This window comes from Oncorhynchus tshawytscha, linkage group LG24, assembly GCF_018296145.1.
Source record: "Oncorhynchus tshawytscha isolate Ot180627B linkage group LG24, Otsh_v2.0, whole genome shotgun sequence".
Lineage (NCBI taxonomy): Eukaryota > Metazoa > Chordata > Actinopteri > Salmoniformes > Salmonidae > Oncorhynchus > Oncorhynchus tshawytscha.
In genome coordinates this window covers 6,819,350-6,835,212 of record NC_056452.1, presented here as the reverse complement: position 1 = coordinate 6,835,212, position 15,863 = coordinate 6,819,350, and the positions used below count along the sequence as shown (strand labels likewise).

The 15,863-nt window shown below is 42.2% G+C and overlaps 1 protein-coding gene across 3 annotated transcripts in view; it reads right to left on the bottom strand.

Annotated features, from left to right (window-relative positions):
• The window catches only part of kansl1a (KAT8 regulatory NSL complex subunit 1a), a 60,414-nt gene that overhangs the window by 10,474 nt on the left and 34,077 nt on the right, over window positions 1–15,863 (bottom strand). For all 3 annotated transcript variants that reach the window (XM_024387038.1, XM_024387039.2, XM_024387037.2), the window contains 3 exons: window positions 4,929–5,070; window positions 2,855–3,012; window positions 2,576–2,711 (listed from right to left, as the gene is read on the bottom strand). In XM_024387038.1, coding sequence (XP_024242806.1) covers window positions 2,576–2,711; window positions 2,855–3,012; window positions 4,929–5,070 — 436 coding nt within the window. The remainder of the gene's footprint in view (window positions 1–2,575; window positions 2,712–2,854; window positions 3,013–4,928; window positions 5,071–15,863) is intronic.

The following is a 15,863-nucleotide window of genomic DNA, read 5'->3' as shown; positions in this document are numbered from 1 at the left end:
GGCGGCCCGGGCGCATGCACGCTGACACGGTCACCAGGTGTACAGTGTTTCCTCCGACACATCGGTGTGGCTAGATTCCGGGTTAAGCGGGCATTGTGTCGTGATTGTGTTGTGTTTCGGAAGACGCATGGCTCTCGACCTTCGCATCTCCAGAGTCTGTACGGGATTTGCAGCGACAAGACAAGACTAACTACCAATCAGAAACCACGAAATCGGGAAGAGAAAAAAGTGCATGTACAATGAAAGTACTTTCTTTTGCTAAACCCAACAAACACACCACTGAATGTTCTTGAATTGTGCTCGGAGTCTTTCAAGTGCCTACTTGCAAACTCTAAGCATGCTATCACGTGCCTTTTTCTCAGGAGTCTGGCCACTCTCCCATAAAGTCCAGATTGGTAAAGTGCAGTAGAGACTGTTGGTGCTTCCACAACTTATTGACTCAGGTGTGAATACTTATGTAAATGAGATATTCATTTAATACATTTGCAAACATTTCTAAAAACACGCTTTCACTTTGTCATTATGGGGTATTGTGTGTAGAAGGGGGAGATTAAAAATATTTAAAAAATAAAACATTTTGAATTCAGGCTCTAACAAAATGTGGAATAAGTCAAGGCATATGAATACTTTCTGAAGGCACTATAAGTACAGTGCATTCGGAAAGTATTCAGACCCCTTCACTTTTCCCACATTTTATTACTTTACAGGCTTATTCTAAAGTGTATTAAATAAAACATGTCCCTCAATCTACACACAATACCCTATTTATAAAGCATTTAAATCAGAAATGTACATAAGTATTCAGACCCTTTGCTATGAGACTTGAAATTGAGGTGCATCCCGTTTCCATTGAAATGCTTCTACAACTTCAGAGTACACCTGTGGTAAAATCAATTGATTGGACATGTTACGGAAAGGCAAACACCTCTCCATTCGGAAAGTATTCAGACCAATATTTTATTAGGTCACAGCATTATTCTAAAATTGATTAGATTTACCCCCTCAATCTACACACAATACCCCTTAATGCATTTCAGAGCAAAAACCAAGTCATGAGGTTGAAGAAATTGTCCATATAGCATTGAGACAGGACTGTGCCGAGGCACAGATCTGTGGAAGGTTACCAAAACATTTCTGCAGCATTGAAGGTCCCCAAGAACACAGTGGCCTCCATTCTTAAATGGAAGATGTTTGGAACCACCAAAACTCTTCCTGAAGCTGGCCGAGAGGCCAAACTGAGCAATCGGGGGAGAAGGGCCTTGGTCAGGGAGGTGACCAAGAATCTAATGGTCACTTACAATGCTCCAGAATTCCTCTGTGGAGATGGGAAAACCTTCCAGAAGGACAACCATTTCTGCAGCACTCCCACCAATCCGGCTTTTATTGTGGCCAGACGGAAGCCACTCAGTAAAAGCCCGCTTGGAATATGCCAAAAGGCACCTAAAGAACTCTCAAGACCTTGAGAATCTGGTCTGATGAAACCAAGATCGAACTATTTGGCCTGAATGGCAAGTGTCACGTCTGGAGAAAACCAGGCACTGCTCATCACCTGGCCAATACCATCCCCACGGTGAAGCATCTTAGCGGCAGCATCAAGCTGTGGGGATGTTTTTCAGCGGCAGGGACTGGGAGACTAGTCAGGAATGAGGGAAAGATGAACAGAGAAAAGTACAGAGAGATCATTGATGAAGTCCTGAAAACTCTGGAGTAGGTTCTCAGACGAGGGTTCACCTTCCAACAGGACAATGGCCCGAAGCAAGACAGCGCAGGAATGGCTTTGGGACAAGTCTCTGAATGTCCTTGCGTGGCCCAGTCAGAACCCGGACTTGAACCCAATCGAACATCTCTGGAGAGACCTGAAAATAGCTGTGCAGCAATGCTCCCAATCCAACCTCAGAGGATTGACAGAGAAGAATGGGACTAACTCCCAAATACAAGTGTACCATGCCTGTAGTGTCATACCCAAGAAGACTCGACACTGTAATCGCTGCAAAATGTGCTTCAACAAAGTACAAAGTAAAGGGTCTGAATGCTTATGTAAATGTGATTTTTTATTTGCAGTACATCTGCACAAATTTCTATACAATTGTTTTTGCTTTGTCATTATGGGGTAGTGTGTGTAGATTTATGAGGGGGAAAAAAACAATTTAATCCGTTTTAGAATACGGCGGTTACAAAATGTGGGGGGAAAAAATTAAGGTGTCTGAATACTTTCCGAATGCACTGTAGGTAGATCACTGCTTGTTCCCTTGGTCACAATTTTTTTTTAAACAATATGGACTACGGGGTGTGATACTATTGACATGACATTTGCATAGCGTCATGTCGGGGAAAAATATGGGAACAAATTGGTTTTGATATAACAATTAGTCCTTCAGAACTTATTATCCTAGGTTTATAGCACACTCAAACACACAATAGAATCGATAACAATACAGTCCTATGAAATCCACGAGCACAAGAGGATAAATAACAAAACACTCAACACTGGAAAATGTTATTGTTTTAGTGCTGGGCAGGAGGAAAGCATACTATGGATCTACATGCATCTGCAAGTGCACAAGCAGAAACATACCTTGCCATTGAGGTTAGGTACTGTGTTAGGCTGTACAAGTCTCCGTCGTCTGCAGTTGAGTAAGGGGCGCGTGCGGGCGGCCACACAGGTGCTGTCATTGGGGCTGGGTTGGTGTTTGGTGTTACTCTCTGACACCCTGGAGAGGAGAGACAATCAATCATTGTTATTACACACAAGAAAAGAGCAAGTTAGTGCCTTATTTTCATAAGTTCTTCCTCCAAATAGATGCACTTGAAGAATCTGTTTAAGTTAGGTTAAGTATTCTGTGTGTGTGTGTACCTGTTGAGGACCCCATTGACCGGCCTGCCATTCTGGCCTCTCCAGGGTCCAGACTCTGTGATGGTGACCTGACAGTCCTGGGGAGTAGGCTCAGTCTTAACTCCTACCCCGCTCACCACCAATGCACTGGGCGCCATACCTCCCAACTCCACTGAGCCCTGAGGGGTGGAGTGAAATACCGTACATCAGCCACAGACATGAAATAATTCTGTATAGGCTACCAACTACAGTGAGAGACAAACCCACATCCTACACAAGGTGCGTGTGTGATGGTGTAATTTACCTGCTATATTTGTATCATGTGACTTGCAATGGGATATATTTTGTGTGATAAGAGCTACACTCGATTGTCCCAGACAATTAAGACCGCATCTTAAAAAAAGACGGCCGTATACAGGACGTTTATATAGGTCATGTGTGTACTAGTACTACCACAATAGTGAATAGTGGCACTACTATATTTAGTGCTCCAAGGCATCTGTGGTATTGCTCATGCTCATCTCTTTACAGGCCACTTTCACATGTACGTGGTGCAGGTCTGGACGGAAATGGTCATTCAAATTAGAGGTCGACCGATTATGATTTTTCAACACCGGTACCGATTATTGGAGGACCAAAAAGGCCGATGCCGATTAATTGGACAATTTTTTATTTTTTTATTTGTAATAATGACAATTACAACAATACTGAATGAACACTTATTTTAACGTAATATAATACATCAATAAAATCAATTTATCCTCAAGTAAATAATGAAACATGTTCAATTTGGTTTAAATAATGCAAAAACAAAGTGTTGGAGAAGAAAGTAAAAGTGCAATATGTGCTATGTAAGAAAGCTAACATTTCAGTTCCTTGCTCAGAACATATGAAAGCTGGTGGTTCCTTTTAACATGAGTCTTCAATATTTCCAGGTAAGAAGTTTTAGGTTGTAGTTATTATAGGACTATTCCCCTATATACTATTTGTATTTCATTAACCTTTGACTATTAGATGTTCTTATAGGCACTTTAGTTTTGCCAGTGTAACAGTATAGCTTCCGTCCCTCTCCTCGCTCCTCCCCGGGCTCGAACCAGCAACAACGACAATAGCCACCCTCGAAGCAGCATTACCCATGCAGAGCAAGGGGAACAACTACTAGAAGGCTCAGAGCGAGTGACGTTTGAAACGCTACTAGCGCTCGCTAACTAGCTAGCCATTTCACTTCGGTTACACCAGCCTCATCTCAGGAGTTGATAGGCTTGAAGTCATAAACAGTGCAATGCTTGACGCACAACGAAGAGCTGCTGGCAAAACGCACAAAAGTGCTGTTTGAATGAATGTTTACGCGCCTGCTTCTGCCTACCACCGCTCAGTCAGATACTTAGATACTTGTATGCACAGTCAGATTGTATGCACAGTCAGATTATATGCAACGCAGGACACACTAGATAATATCTAGTAATATCAACCATGTGTAGTTAACTAGTGATTATGATTGATTGTTTTTTATAAGATAAGTTTAATGCTAGCTAGCAACTTACATTGGCTTACTGCATTCGCATAACAGGCAGTCTCCTTGTGGAGTGCAACAAGAGAGGCAGGTCGTTATTGCATTGGACTAGTTAACTGTAAGGTTGCAAGATTGGATCCCCTGAGCCTACACGGTGAAAATCTGTCATTCTGCCCCTGAACGAGGCAGTTAACCCACCGTTCCTAGGCCGTTTTTGAAAATAAGAATGTGTTCTTAACGGACTTGCTTAGTTAAATAAAAGGTATAAAAATAATATTTTTTTTTTTTAATCGCCGCCCAAAAATACCAATTTCCGATTGTTCTGAAAAACTTGAAATCGGCCCTAATCAATCGGCTATTTCGATTAATCGGTCAACCTCTAATTCAAATGGCTAAATGGGTTAGAGCATGGTCGAAGCAACACCAGGGTTGTGGGTTTGACTACTGCATGGGCCACATATACTTGAATATATGCCAGTGACAAGGCTGTCACCTCTGCAAGTCGCTTTGGATGAAATGTCCATATTACTCTTATATTATTCAACCGTGCACAATTAGCCCAATATTGAGGCGGTGCTGTACCTTGTTGGCACGGATCTGTCGGTAGACGTCTGTCTGCTGGCGGATACGGTACTCCAGGTCTGAGATGTGGGCCTGGAGCCAGTTCCAGTGGCTGATGATGGAGGCCCGCTCGATGGTGTAGCGACTCTCCGCCCGCTTCCATCTAAATCGGAAAGTCACACAGACACACAGGGGTGAACAAGTGTTCATCTAACCAACCTGTCTGTGGTCTGAACTTTTACATGGATAAAATAATTTCATTGGTGTGTAATTTGAATAATTTCTTCTTGAATGCCTACACAAATGAATGCAAAAGCCACATACTATTGCCCAAACATTATGCCAAAATCGAATTTTTCAACATTGGGTCATTCACAAAATCACACAATATTAACGACCATTTACGTCAAATAGCAAACATTCAACTTCTGTGGCAAAGTATCAATACTGAGGGACGTGTTGTCACGGTTGCTTCTTGTTGAAGAGGCATCAGCAAAAGTTAAGTTTGTATAGCTAGCTATCCTCTTATCCCGTTTCTGAATTAATTTGTGGTCGTTTCCATCTCGCAAACAAAATAAGTGAGAGATTTTATTTGTGTACTACCATATCTCGATAACATAACCAAGTCTGTCACTGGTATGGGCCGGTAAATATCCTACAGCTAGCCAATTGTGGCCGCAAGCTAAAACCAGAGAGAGAGCGAGAATTCACTGTTTCATCTGCTGCTGGTTTGATGTTTACTCAAATAAGTCTTTCCACATGTAATTGATTAAATCTGATTTTTATTCTATAAAGACTAATTGTGTCAATATGTTGTGATTGTAGAAAAATCCTCACAGCCGTTTTCCATACTAAAACGTAAAGTACAACTTGGTGCGTACCAGCTTACACCATGTTTGAACTACAGTAGTCAAAACTACAATCATATGTTTGGGCCATTTCAAGCAATCTTCGGCAGGTAGCCTAGTGGTTAAGAGTGTTGGGTCAGTAACCGCAAGGACACTGGTTCGATTCACAGAGGTGAAAAATCTGTCGATGTGCCCTTGAGCAAGGCACTTAAGCCTAATTGCTCCTATTGAAAAAGATTTTAAACTAGGCATGTCAGTTAAGAACAAATTCTTATTTACAATGACGGCCTACCAGGGAACAGTAGGTTAACTGCATTGTTCAGGGGCAGATCGACGGACTTTTACCTCGTCAGCTAAGGGATTCGATCCAGCAACCTTTCAGTTACTGGCCCAGCGCTCTAACCACTAGTAGGTAACCTGCCGCCCCCATAAGACGCTCTAGATAATAGAGCCTGCTAAATGACTAAAATGTAAATGTTTGTGGCTTTTATAGGTAGGGAGCATAAATTGTACAGAGCATTCAGAAAGCATTCAAACCCCTTCACTTTTTCCACATTGTTACGGCCTTATTCTAAAATGAATTAAATTGTTTTTTTTACCCCCCCCCACCCATTTACACACAATAACCCAAAATAACAAAACAAAGACAGTTGATCATAAAAAAACTGAAATATCACATTTACGTCAGTATTCTAACTATTTACTCAGTACTTTGTTAAAGCAGCTTTGGCAGCGATTACAGCCTAGAGTCTTCTTGGATATGACGCTACAAGCTTGTCACACCTGTATTTGGGGAGTTTCTCTAATTCTTCTCTATAGATCCTCTTGAGCTCTGTCAGATTGGATGGGGTGTGTTAGCGCACAGCTATTTTCAGGTATCGCCAGAGATGTTCGACCGGGTTCAAGTCCGGGCTCTGGCTAGGCCACTGAAGGACATTGAGACTTGTCCCAAAGCTACTACTTTGTGTTCTTGGCTGTGTGCTTAGGGTCGTTGTCCTGTTGGAAGATGTGCCGTCGTCCCAGTCGGAGGTCCTGAGCGCTCTGAAGCAGGTTTTCATCAAGGATCTCAGTACTCATCTTTCCCTCGATCCTGACCAGTCTCCCAGTCCCTGAAAAACATCCCCACAGCATGCTGCTGCCGCCGCCACACTTTACCGTACAGATGGTGCTAGGTTTCCTCCAGACGTGACGCTTCGCATTCAGGCCAAAGAGTTCAATCTTGGTTTCATCAGACCAGAGAAACTTGTTTCTCATGGTCTGAATCCTTTAGGTGCCTTTTGGCAAACTCCAAGCGGGATGTCATGAGCCTTTTACTGAGGAGTGGCTTCCGTCTGGCCACTCTACCATAAAGGCCTGATTGATAGAGTGCTGGAGAAATGGCTGTCCTTCTGGAAGATTCTCCCATCTCCACAGAGGAACTCCGGAGCTCTGTCAGTGTGACCATCAGGTTCTTGGTCACCTCCCTGACCAAGGCCCTTCTCCCCCGATTGCTCAGTTTGGCAGGGCGGCCAGCTCTAGGAAGAGTCTTGGTGGTTCCAAACATCTTCCATTTAAGAATGATGGAGGCCACTGTGTTCTTGGGGACCTTTAATGCTGCAGAAATGATTTGGTACCCTTCCCCAGATCTGTGCCTCGACACAATTCTGTCTCGGAGCTCTACTGACAATTCCTTTGGCCTCCTGACTTGGTTTTTGCTTTGACATGCACAGTCAACTGTGGGACCTTATATAGACAGGTGTGTGCCTTTCCAAATCATCTACAATCAATTTAATGTACCACAGGTGGACTTATCAAGTTGTAGAAACATCAATGATGATCAATGGAAACGTGATGCACCTGAGCTCAATTTCGAGTCGCATGGCATAAAGTCTGAGTACTTATGTAAATAAGATGTGTTTTTAATTTGTAATTCATTTGCAAGAATTTCTAAAACCCTGTTTTCGCTTTGTAGTAACGGGGTATTTGGGTGTAGATAAACTAATACATTTTAGAATAAGGCTAAAGTAACAAAATCACACATTTTTTTTAAAGGGGTCTGAATACTTCCCGAATGCACTATACATCCACTATCTTCTACCTGGCCTTTAAAAAGGTAGACTGTGATATGATGAAGATGCTGAAAGTACATATTGGGTCAATTTCCACAACTACTTAGGGCGTTGAAGCACAAGACTCAATTTCGCACTGTTTTGGACCACGTAAAAGTGTGAAGCAAACCCCGAGCTCATGTGACTGAAACTGTGACTGAAACATTTCACCCATCGCAATATCTTTTCGCTGCTCGTGGCAATGTAATTTCTGAATATTTTTTTCCTCGCACATAACAAGCTGGTAAACTATTATACTATTGGAATAGTACATTTTTTTACGATGGCGCCAAAGGGGAGGGCTGCAGTCTTAACCAACCATGCTATTTTGTTTGTTTTTTCACGTTGTTCCTAACTTTTTTTGGACATAATGCTGCTGCTACAGAGCTTCAAGTTCCACATCACCAACAAACTAACATGGTCCAAGCGCACCAAGACAGTCGTGAAGAGGGCACGACAAAATCGATTTCCCCTCAGGAGACTGAAAAGATTTGGCATGGGTCCTCAGATCCTCAAAAGGTTCTACAGCTGCACCCTTGAGAGCATCCTGACAGGTGGCATCACTGCCTGGTATGGCAACTGCTCGACCAAGGCACTACAGCGGGTAGTACGAACGGCCCAGTACATCACCGGTGCCAAGCTTCCTGCCATCCAGGACCTCTATGCTACCCAGACTATTTGCATTGCCCCCTCCCCCCCTCTGGAACGCTGCTGCTACTCTCTTATCTATGCATAGTAACTTTAATAACGCCATCTATATGTACATATTACTGCGATTCCGGTGCCCCCGCATATTGACTCTGCACCGGTACCCCCTGTATATAGCCCTGCTATTATTCACTTTCGCTCTTTAAATAGTAATTCATCTTAATTTTTTTGTTGTATTTTCTTAAAACTGCATTGTTGGTTAAAACCTCTTAAGTCGACCCCCTACTTTTTCGAACATTCTGTTAAAAATCCCGCAACATTTCGGCGTCCTGCTACTCATGCCAGGAATATAGTATATGCATATGATTAGTATGTGTGGATAGAAAACACTCACGTTTCTAAAACTGGTTAAATCACGGCTGTGACTATAACAGAGCGTCTGTTTCATCGAAAAGCGCAAGAAAAACTGATCACTGAAAACTGGAAAAAATATCCATGCGCCACTTGCATGTATTGTTTAAGGGACACCAAATTAAATGGGGCCGAGATTGCAAGTCCTACAGCTTCCACACAATGTCTCCAGTCTTGTCAATTGCCTCGACGTTGTTTTTTGGGCAAACGAAGAAGAGAGCACTTTCCATCCGGTCTCCGACAGGAAGTTTTGGAAGAGAGATTTTGGAACATGATTTGAAAACGTGGAGCTATTGAATACACATCGCCCCGTGATCAATTTGATAGATTATTAACGTTTACTAATACCCAAAGTTGGATTACAAAAGTATTTCGATGTGTTTTGTGAAAGTTTATCGTCGACTTTAATTTTAAAAAATGACGTAGCGTTTTGAAACAGTGTTTTTTTCTGAATCACACAGTTTCCATAGATGGATATTTTGGGTATATATGGACCGATTTAATCAAAAAAAAAGACCCAATAGTGATGTTTATGGGACATATAGGAGTGCCAACAAAGAAGCTCGTCAAAGGTAATGCAAGTTTTATATTTTATTTCTGCTATTTGTGTAGCGCCGGCTACGCGAATTCTTTTGTTTACGTCGCATTCAGGTATTTCGGGGTGTTGCATGCTATCAGATAATAGCTTCTCATGCTTTCGCTGAAAAGCATTTTAATAATCTGACTTGTTGGCTAGATTCACAACGAGTGTAGCTTTAATTCAGTACCCTGCATGTGTGTTTTAATGAACGTTTGAGTTTTAACGAGTGCTATTAGCATTTGGCGTAGCGCATTTGCATTTGCTGATGGCTAGATGAGACGATTGCGTCTCAGGTCGACTTAAGAGGTTAAGGGCTTGTAAGTACGCATTTCAACGTAAGGTCTACTACACCTGTATTCGGCGCAAGGGACAAATAAAATTTGACAGTGGTTTTGCTGCTTGTCACTCATCTTTTTGTGTGAGGAAAAGTAAATGTGGACAGTTTTTACAACTTCAAAGTGCGCCTCTGCAAAAATATTTCTTCATGTTCTATCATTTTTGGGAGTGGCAGCGACATTATAGCAGCAGCCAATGCAATGGGGAAGAGCAGTGGCCGCTGGTACTTTCTTTCCTAAGATCCAATAAGAAGGACTAAGCCGTTGCATCCCTGATTGCGTCGGTCTTCACCTCAACTTTGAGCCGAGGGCTGTGAGAAGGACCCGATCACGGGCATTAGCGAATAAGAACTGGGATGTGTGCCAGTGAGCGGTGCTCTGGAGCGCAGAGAAAGGAAAGAGTAGTGCGAATTTGACCGGCAGAAGTGAATAATTATTGTAGGCCCGAGGGCACAACGGCCACTTTGGCCGCAAGGCATGGATTTTGGGGGGCTAGTGGTGTAGTGTGAACGCAGTTTACGTGGGTTACCCACCTTCTGCATAAAAATGCATTGCAAGTATAGGGAACGTTACTGTATTCACCGCAAACTCAATTTAAGTATCTAGATTTACCACCACATCACTGATTATCACCATCACAGGGGGAATTATCTTTTGGATAAAGGACAAAGTGAAAAATACTGTGGTATAGGATAATAGATCAGGAATGTGATAAAGTAAATTCAGACAATACAGGAAGTAAACTTAAATTCCAACTCTGATTGTCCTAATTGAAAAGCAGTGAGGAAACCAGGAATTTAATTTTCACGAATCTCTCTTCAGGATACCTGGTGGCTTATTAAATGCAATGCAAGTTCTCTAGGTATTGCAGATAGAAATGTAAGGCATAGAGCCAAGGAGATTCCCATCTCAGGCGAGAGACAGACGCATATTATTTCCGTAACACCACACCCTCCTGAACAAGCTCTTATCTAATCAATGAACCCGGTATCTCATTTAAATCTCTGGGTCTGCGTCCCAAATTGGCACCCTAACAGCAGCAGCATGAAGCACCATATTGCACATTCGATTGCACCAATCAGTCAGGGACTGTGGCGTGCCTCGCAGATAGGCAAGTGTTGAATTGATCTGCCGTGGGGGACCAGGCTGGTCTATACACGTGTTGTAGGATACGTCAGCTCAGGTGGTGATCCATTTCTTCCCTGTCAAATAAGAAACATTTGTGGGTGAATCTCAATTGTATTTGCTTGATTCCTCCGAGGTTCCTCCCATCTGATTTTCTCCTCCAATCCATTTTGAGTAGGGAGGGGCACAAGGAATCAAGAAAATACAATGGAGGTTCCCCCACTGTATTCTGTATTAGCCACTCCCACAAAGCTGTAGTAGGCCAATCTAGCTGGCAAACAAAGCAAGCCATGTGGTAGAAAGGTCACATAGGAGAAGCAGGATGCAGAATACTACAGGGACAATTAATTAAATAAGTCTAATTTATTAAGACTGGTGGCCAGGCCTGGGTCACATGTAGTAGGCAAGCATTGTGGAAGGTTGCAGATTAACATGTGATGACTAGAGCTGATGTGATACATTTTTCTAACATGTCAGAGGCATGTGTCCTATAATATATTACAACAATCAACAATGTTGTGGCCTGCTGAACGCAGCCCTGGGGCATGTCCATTAGGCAGCAAACGGAAGAAAACAGACGGAAACGGGGGGACTAACAGAAACAGGGAGGGACTACATTTCAGTTGCAAAGCGTTTTATAACGTTTCTGCTGTATGCCCTATTGAACACGACGCTGATCGTCTCTTTCAACCAAATATCCCCACCCTGCATAGAAAGATGCTGACTTGAGGATCAGTGACCTCAGATATCAGAGTGAGGGTCTAAAGGAGGATGGACATAACTGAGCAGGGAAAATCTTCCCTCCCAATAAACAAGGAGCTCCATCTTGTCATCTCCCAACCAGCTTCACACGCAATCCTCCCCCACTTCACACCCCACCAGCAGCACTCACTACCAAGCCTGTTTTGTCTGTCAGCACATTCCCCAATGTGGCGCTTTCCTAAACACAGCACATATGTTATACACAGTAACCAGCACCACAGCATAATACTAACCTTGGCTTACAACACCCTGCAATAGTCATGCTAAAGGCTTCCAAAAACCAGCAGGCTAGCAAACAGCATAAGGCTTGATGTTCAGGGCCAGGCAATGTCCAGCATCACAAGCACACCTTCCTGGGGAAGAATGCAGACTTGAAATATAGATGTCAGTGCTACTAGAGCTGCAACGGTCATTCAAGGCCTTCAGTTGGGCCATCTCAATCACTGATTGGTTGTCACCTACGTGACCAACTTGACAGGCTAGAACACAGAGCAAAATCAGTTTTAATCTCAAATTGACAAAAATATGCCATATGATTATTTGGGCATGTGCATTACAGAAGGGCTCCAAAATATGACCAATTTAGCTACATTTAGTTGACTGATGTAGCTGGCAAGGTAACGGTTGTTTAACTTAACAGGAAAAAAACAAAAATTGTGTTTTTTTCGCAGTGCTGAGCTAGTAGTCTAACGTTAGCTAATGTTTCAACCCCTCGGCTAAAGTGAATTAGCTAGCTAGTAGCTAACACAGCCAGTTCAGCTCTAGCCTGTAGCTATCAGTCAGATATTAATAATAGCCACCTCATATTGCCATCTAACAGTCGTTGTTTGAATGTAAATGTTTTGTAGCCTTTTTGTCCTGTTTCAACAAATTAATTTAGCTAGCTTTTACCAGTTGATGTACCGTTAAGAGAGCTGGCCAAAACGAAGCATAATTTTTGCCAAATTCACACTAGACCCAAATCAAACAATGAAACTAGCAGCCAAACGATTTTAGATCAACAATTGACCTTTTTTGTGCAATGTGAGTTATTATTAATGTCAGTAGAGCACTGTAATGTAATTGATTTATCAGTTTCACTAGCTCTACAGGCTTCACAGTCATGGTGCAGCATCAGTACACAACACTATGATTATTATGTCTTAGCAGGATGAGATGGTGACAGGTGTCCCAGCAGGGTCAGACTTCCAGGGAAGACCAGTCTACGGAGCTCAGGTGAAATGCAGTGAATTCACAATATCAGTGAATGATACAAAGCTCCATCTTGAGTTGATGGGTAGACCTACAGTAGCTACAGGACAGCAGCTTAAGCCTAAAGTTAGTTTGGGATCTGAGCTTAATGGTAATTTCAATTATTGATTGATTCTATTCTTGGATAATATAACATATAAATATACATCAAGGTAATTCTTTGTCATGCCTCATCTTTGGAGGATCAGAGGGTTACAGGTCTCAGCAGGGTCAGGCAGCAGGGAAGACCAGGCTGTGATGGAGCTGAGGTGAATTTTCACAGACGCAACACTTTATTTTCTCCGTGCAGCAAACACTGGAGAAGCCAGACGCGTCAAAGATTGACACGATTTTACGGCAGTCTGACAAACCTCCAAACTGTAAACAAGGGTTGATAGAGGCTTTTGCCAATGACACAATGCATGTAAAACAAAAATGAGGAAGACCTGGTAGAAGCTATTGATGAATGGATAGTGATATGTTCGCATGCCAAGTTCATATAATCTCAGACATAAATTACTGCAGCTTAAGAACATCCATAGAACACACTATATGCCAGTGTAACTGAATAACATGCAGAGGAATTACATTTCAGACTGCTGGAGGGGTAAAACACAAAAAGGATACATATATGGTCTTGAATTCAGGCAGAGTATTTTCTTATATCGGAGCATGTCTACAGATTCTCACTTCTCCCTGTTTTTGTTTGCTTGTTGATACTGGAGACTTATCAAACAGTGTAACCAAGCATCCAAGAAATGCATTGCCATTAATTGGAAGGTTGGTTATCCTCCCACAATGGATGGCAGAAATGTCAGGTTATGCATCAATAGATTTGATTTAATACAATATTAAGGTTATACTGGGAAACTTTCACGAGGTCTGGATGCCTTTTATGGAATACATTAAGACAAAAGGAGTCTATTGAAATATTCCCACGTCAGGGGAGATACCCATTTAGGAAATCCCTAGCTGCTGGGCTGCTTAGTCCTAGACTTGGGGGTCTACCGTCCTGTGGTTTGTCACTCTGGCCTTGGGAGTACACACCCAAAACAATTATGAATGTTTCACTAAGATCCTAAAGCTGAGTGGAGTGTGTTGACTTGGGGACTTCAGGGTGGTGGATCCCTAGGCACAGGACGAGGCGACGAAACTATATTGTGTGCACGTAAAATATCTCTACAGGCCTATGAGATTAATAGGGTGTGCGGTTTCTGTGTGTTATGCAGCTGTATGTATGTGTATTTTTATTTTATTGTATTTTTTTTTAACCTTTCCCTTGGGAATAAAAAAAAAAAGTGGGGGAAAAATTGTTTTGGGAGCGAGGGGGGGTCGGGCATGCAGGTGGCTCGGGCTGGCTGACAGAAATTTCATAGAGGATGTCTTAATAAAGACAATAAAAAGTCTTTAAACTTTTTAAAGAGTTGTTAAGCTATTGGTTAAAGGTACAACAATTTTTTAAACCCCCTTTTTCTCCCCAATTTCGTGGTATCCAATAGTTAGTAGTTATTGTCTTGTCTCATCGCTACAACTCCCGTACGGTCTCGGGAGAGACGAAGGTCGAGAGCCATGCGTCCTCCGAAACACAACCCAACCAAGCCGCACAGCTTCTTAACATCTTTGGGACTGGGGGGCAGTATTGAGTAGCTTGGATAATAAGATGCCCAGAGTAAACTGCTTGCTACTCAGGCCCAAAAGCTAGAATATGCATATAGTTAGTAGTATTGGCTAGCGAAACATTGATAGTGTTAACTTCCTGGTGACAGGGGGGCAGTATTGAGTAGCTTGGGTGAATACGGTGCCCAGAGTAAACTGCCTGCTACTCTGTCCCAGATGCTAATATATGCATATTATTAATAGTATTGGATAGAAAACACAGAAGTTTCTAAAAGTGTTTGAATGATGTCTGTGAGTATAACAGAACTCATATGGCAGGCAAAAACCTGAGAAAAATCCAACCAGGAAGTGGGAAATCTGAGGCTTGTAGTTTTTTTTTAAATTTAATTACATTTTTTAACTCATGCCCTATTGTAGATAGTGGGATATTGGTTATGTTGCACTTCCTAAGGCTTCCACTAGATGTCAACAGTCTTTAGAACTTTGTTTGAGGATTCTACTGTGAAGTGGGGGCTCATAAGGGCTGTTGGAGCCAGGTGTCTGGCAGATTGCCTAAGGCTCTGAGGCGCGGTCACGAGAGAGTTAGCTTTCGTTCCATTGCTTTTCTACAGACAATGGAATTCTCCGGTTGGAACCTTATTGATGATTTATGTTAAAAACGTCCTAAAGATTGATCCTATACTTCGTTTGACAAGTTTCTACGGGCTGTAACGGAACTTTGACAGACGGGACCTGAACACGCTTTTGGATTTGTTTACCAAACGCCCCCACAAAATAATTTATCTGGACATAATCGAGCAAAACAAACATTTATTGTGGAAATGCGATTCCTGGGAGAGCATTCTGATGAAGATCAAAAGGTAAGTGTATATTTATAATGCTATTTATGACTAATGTTGACTACCCAATATGGCGGATATCTTTTTGGCTGCTTTGTTGTCTGAAAGCTGCACTCAGATTATTGCATGGTTTGCTTTTTCCATAAAGTTTTTTGAAATATGACACAGCGGTTGCATTAAGGAGACGTCTCTCTCTAATTCCATGTATAACAGTTGTATTTTCATCAAAATTTATGATGAGTATTTCTGTAATTAGGCTCTCTGCACAATCACCGCATGTTTTAGAACTACTGAACGTAACACGCCAATGTAAAATGAGATTTTTGGATATAAATATGCACTTCAAGCGAACAAAACATACATGTATTGTGTAACATGAAGTCCTATGAGTGTCATCTGACGAAGATCAAAAGGTTAGTGATTAATTTGACCTCTATTTGTGCTTTTTGTGACTCTTTTCTTTGGCTGGAAAAT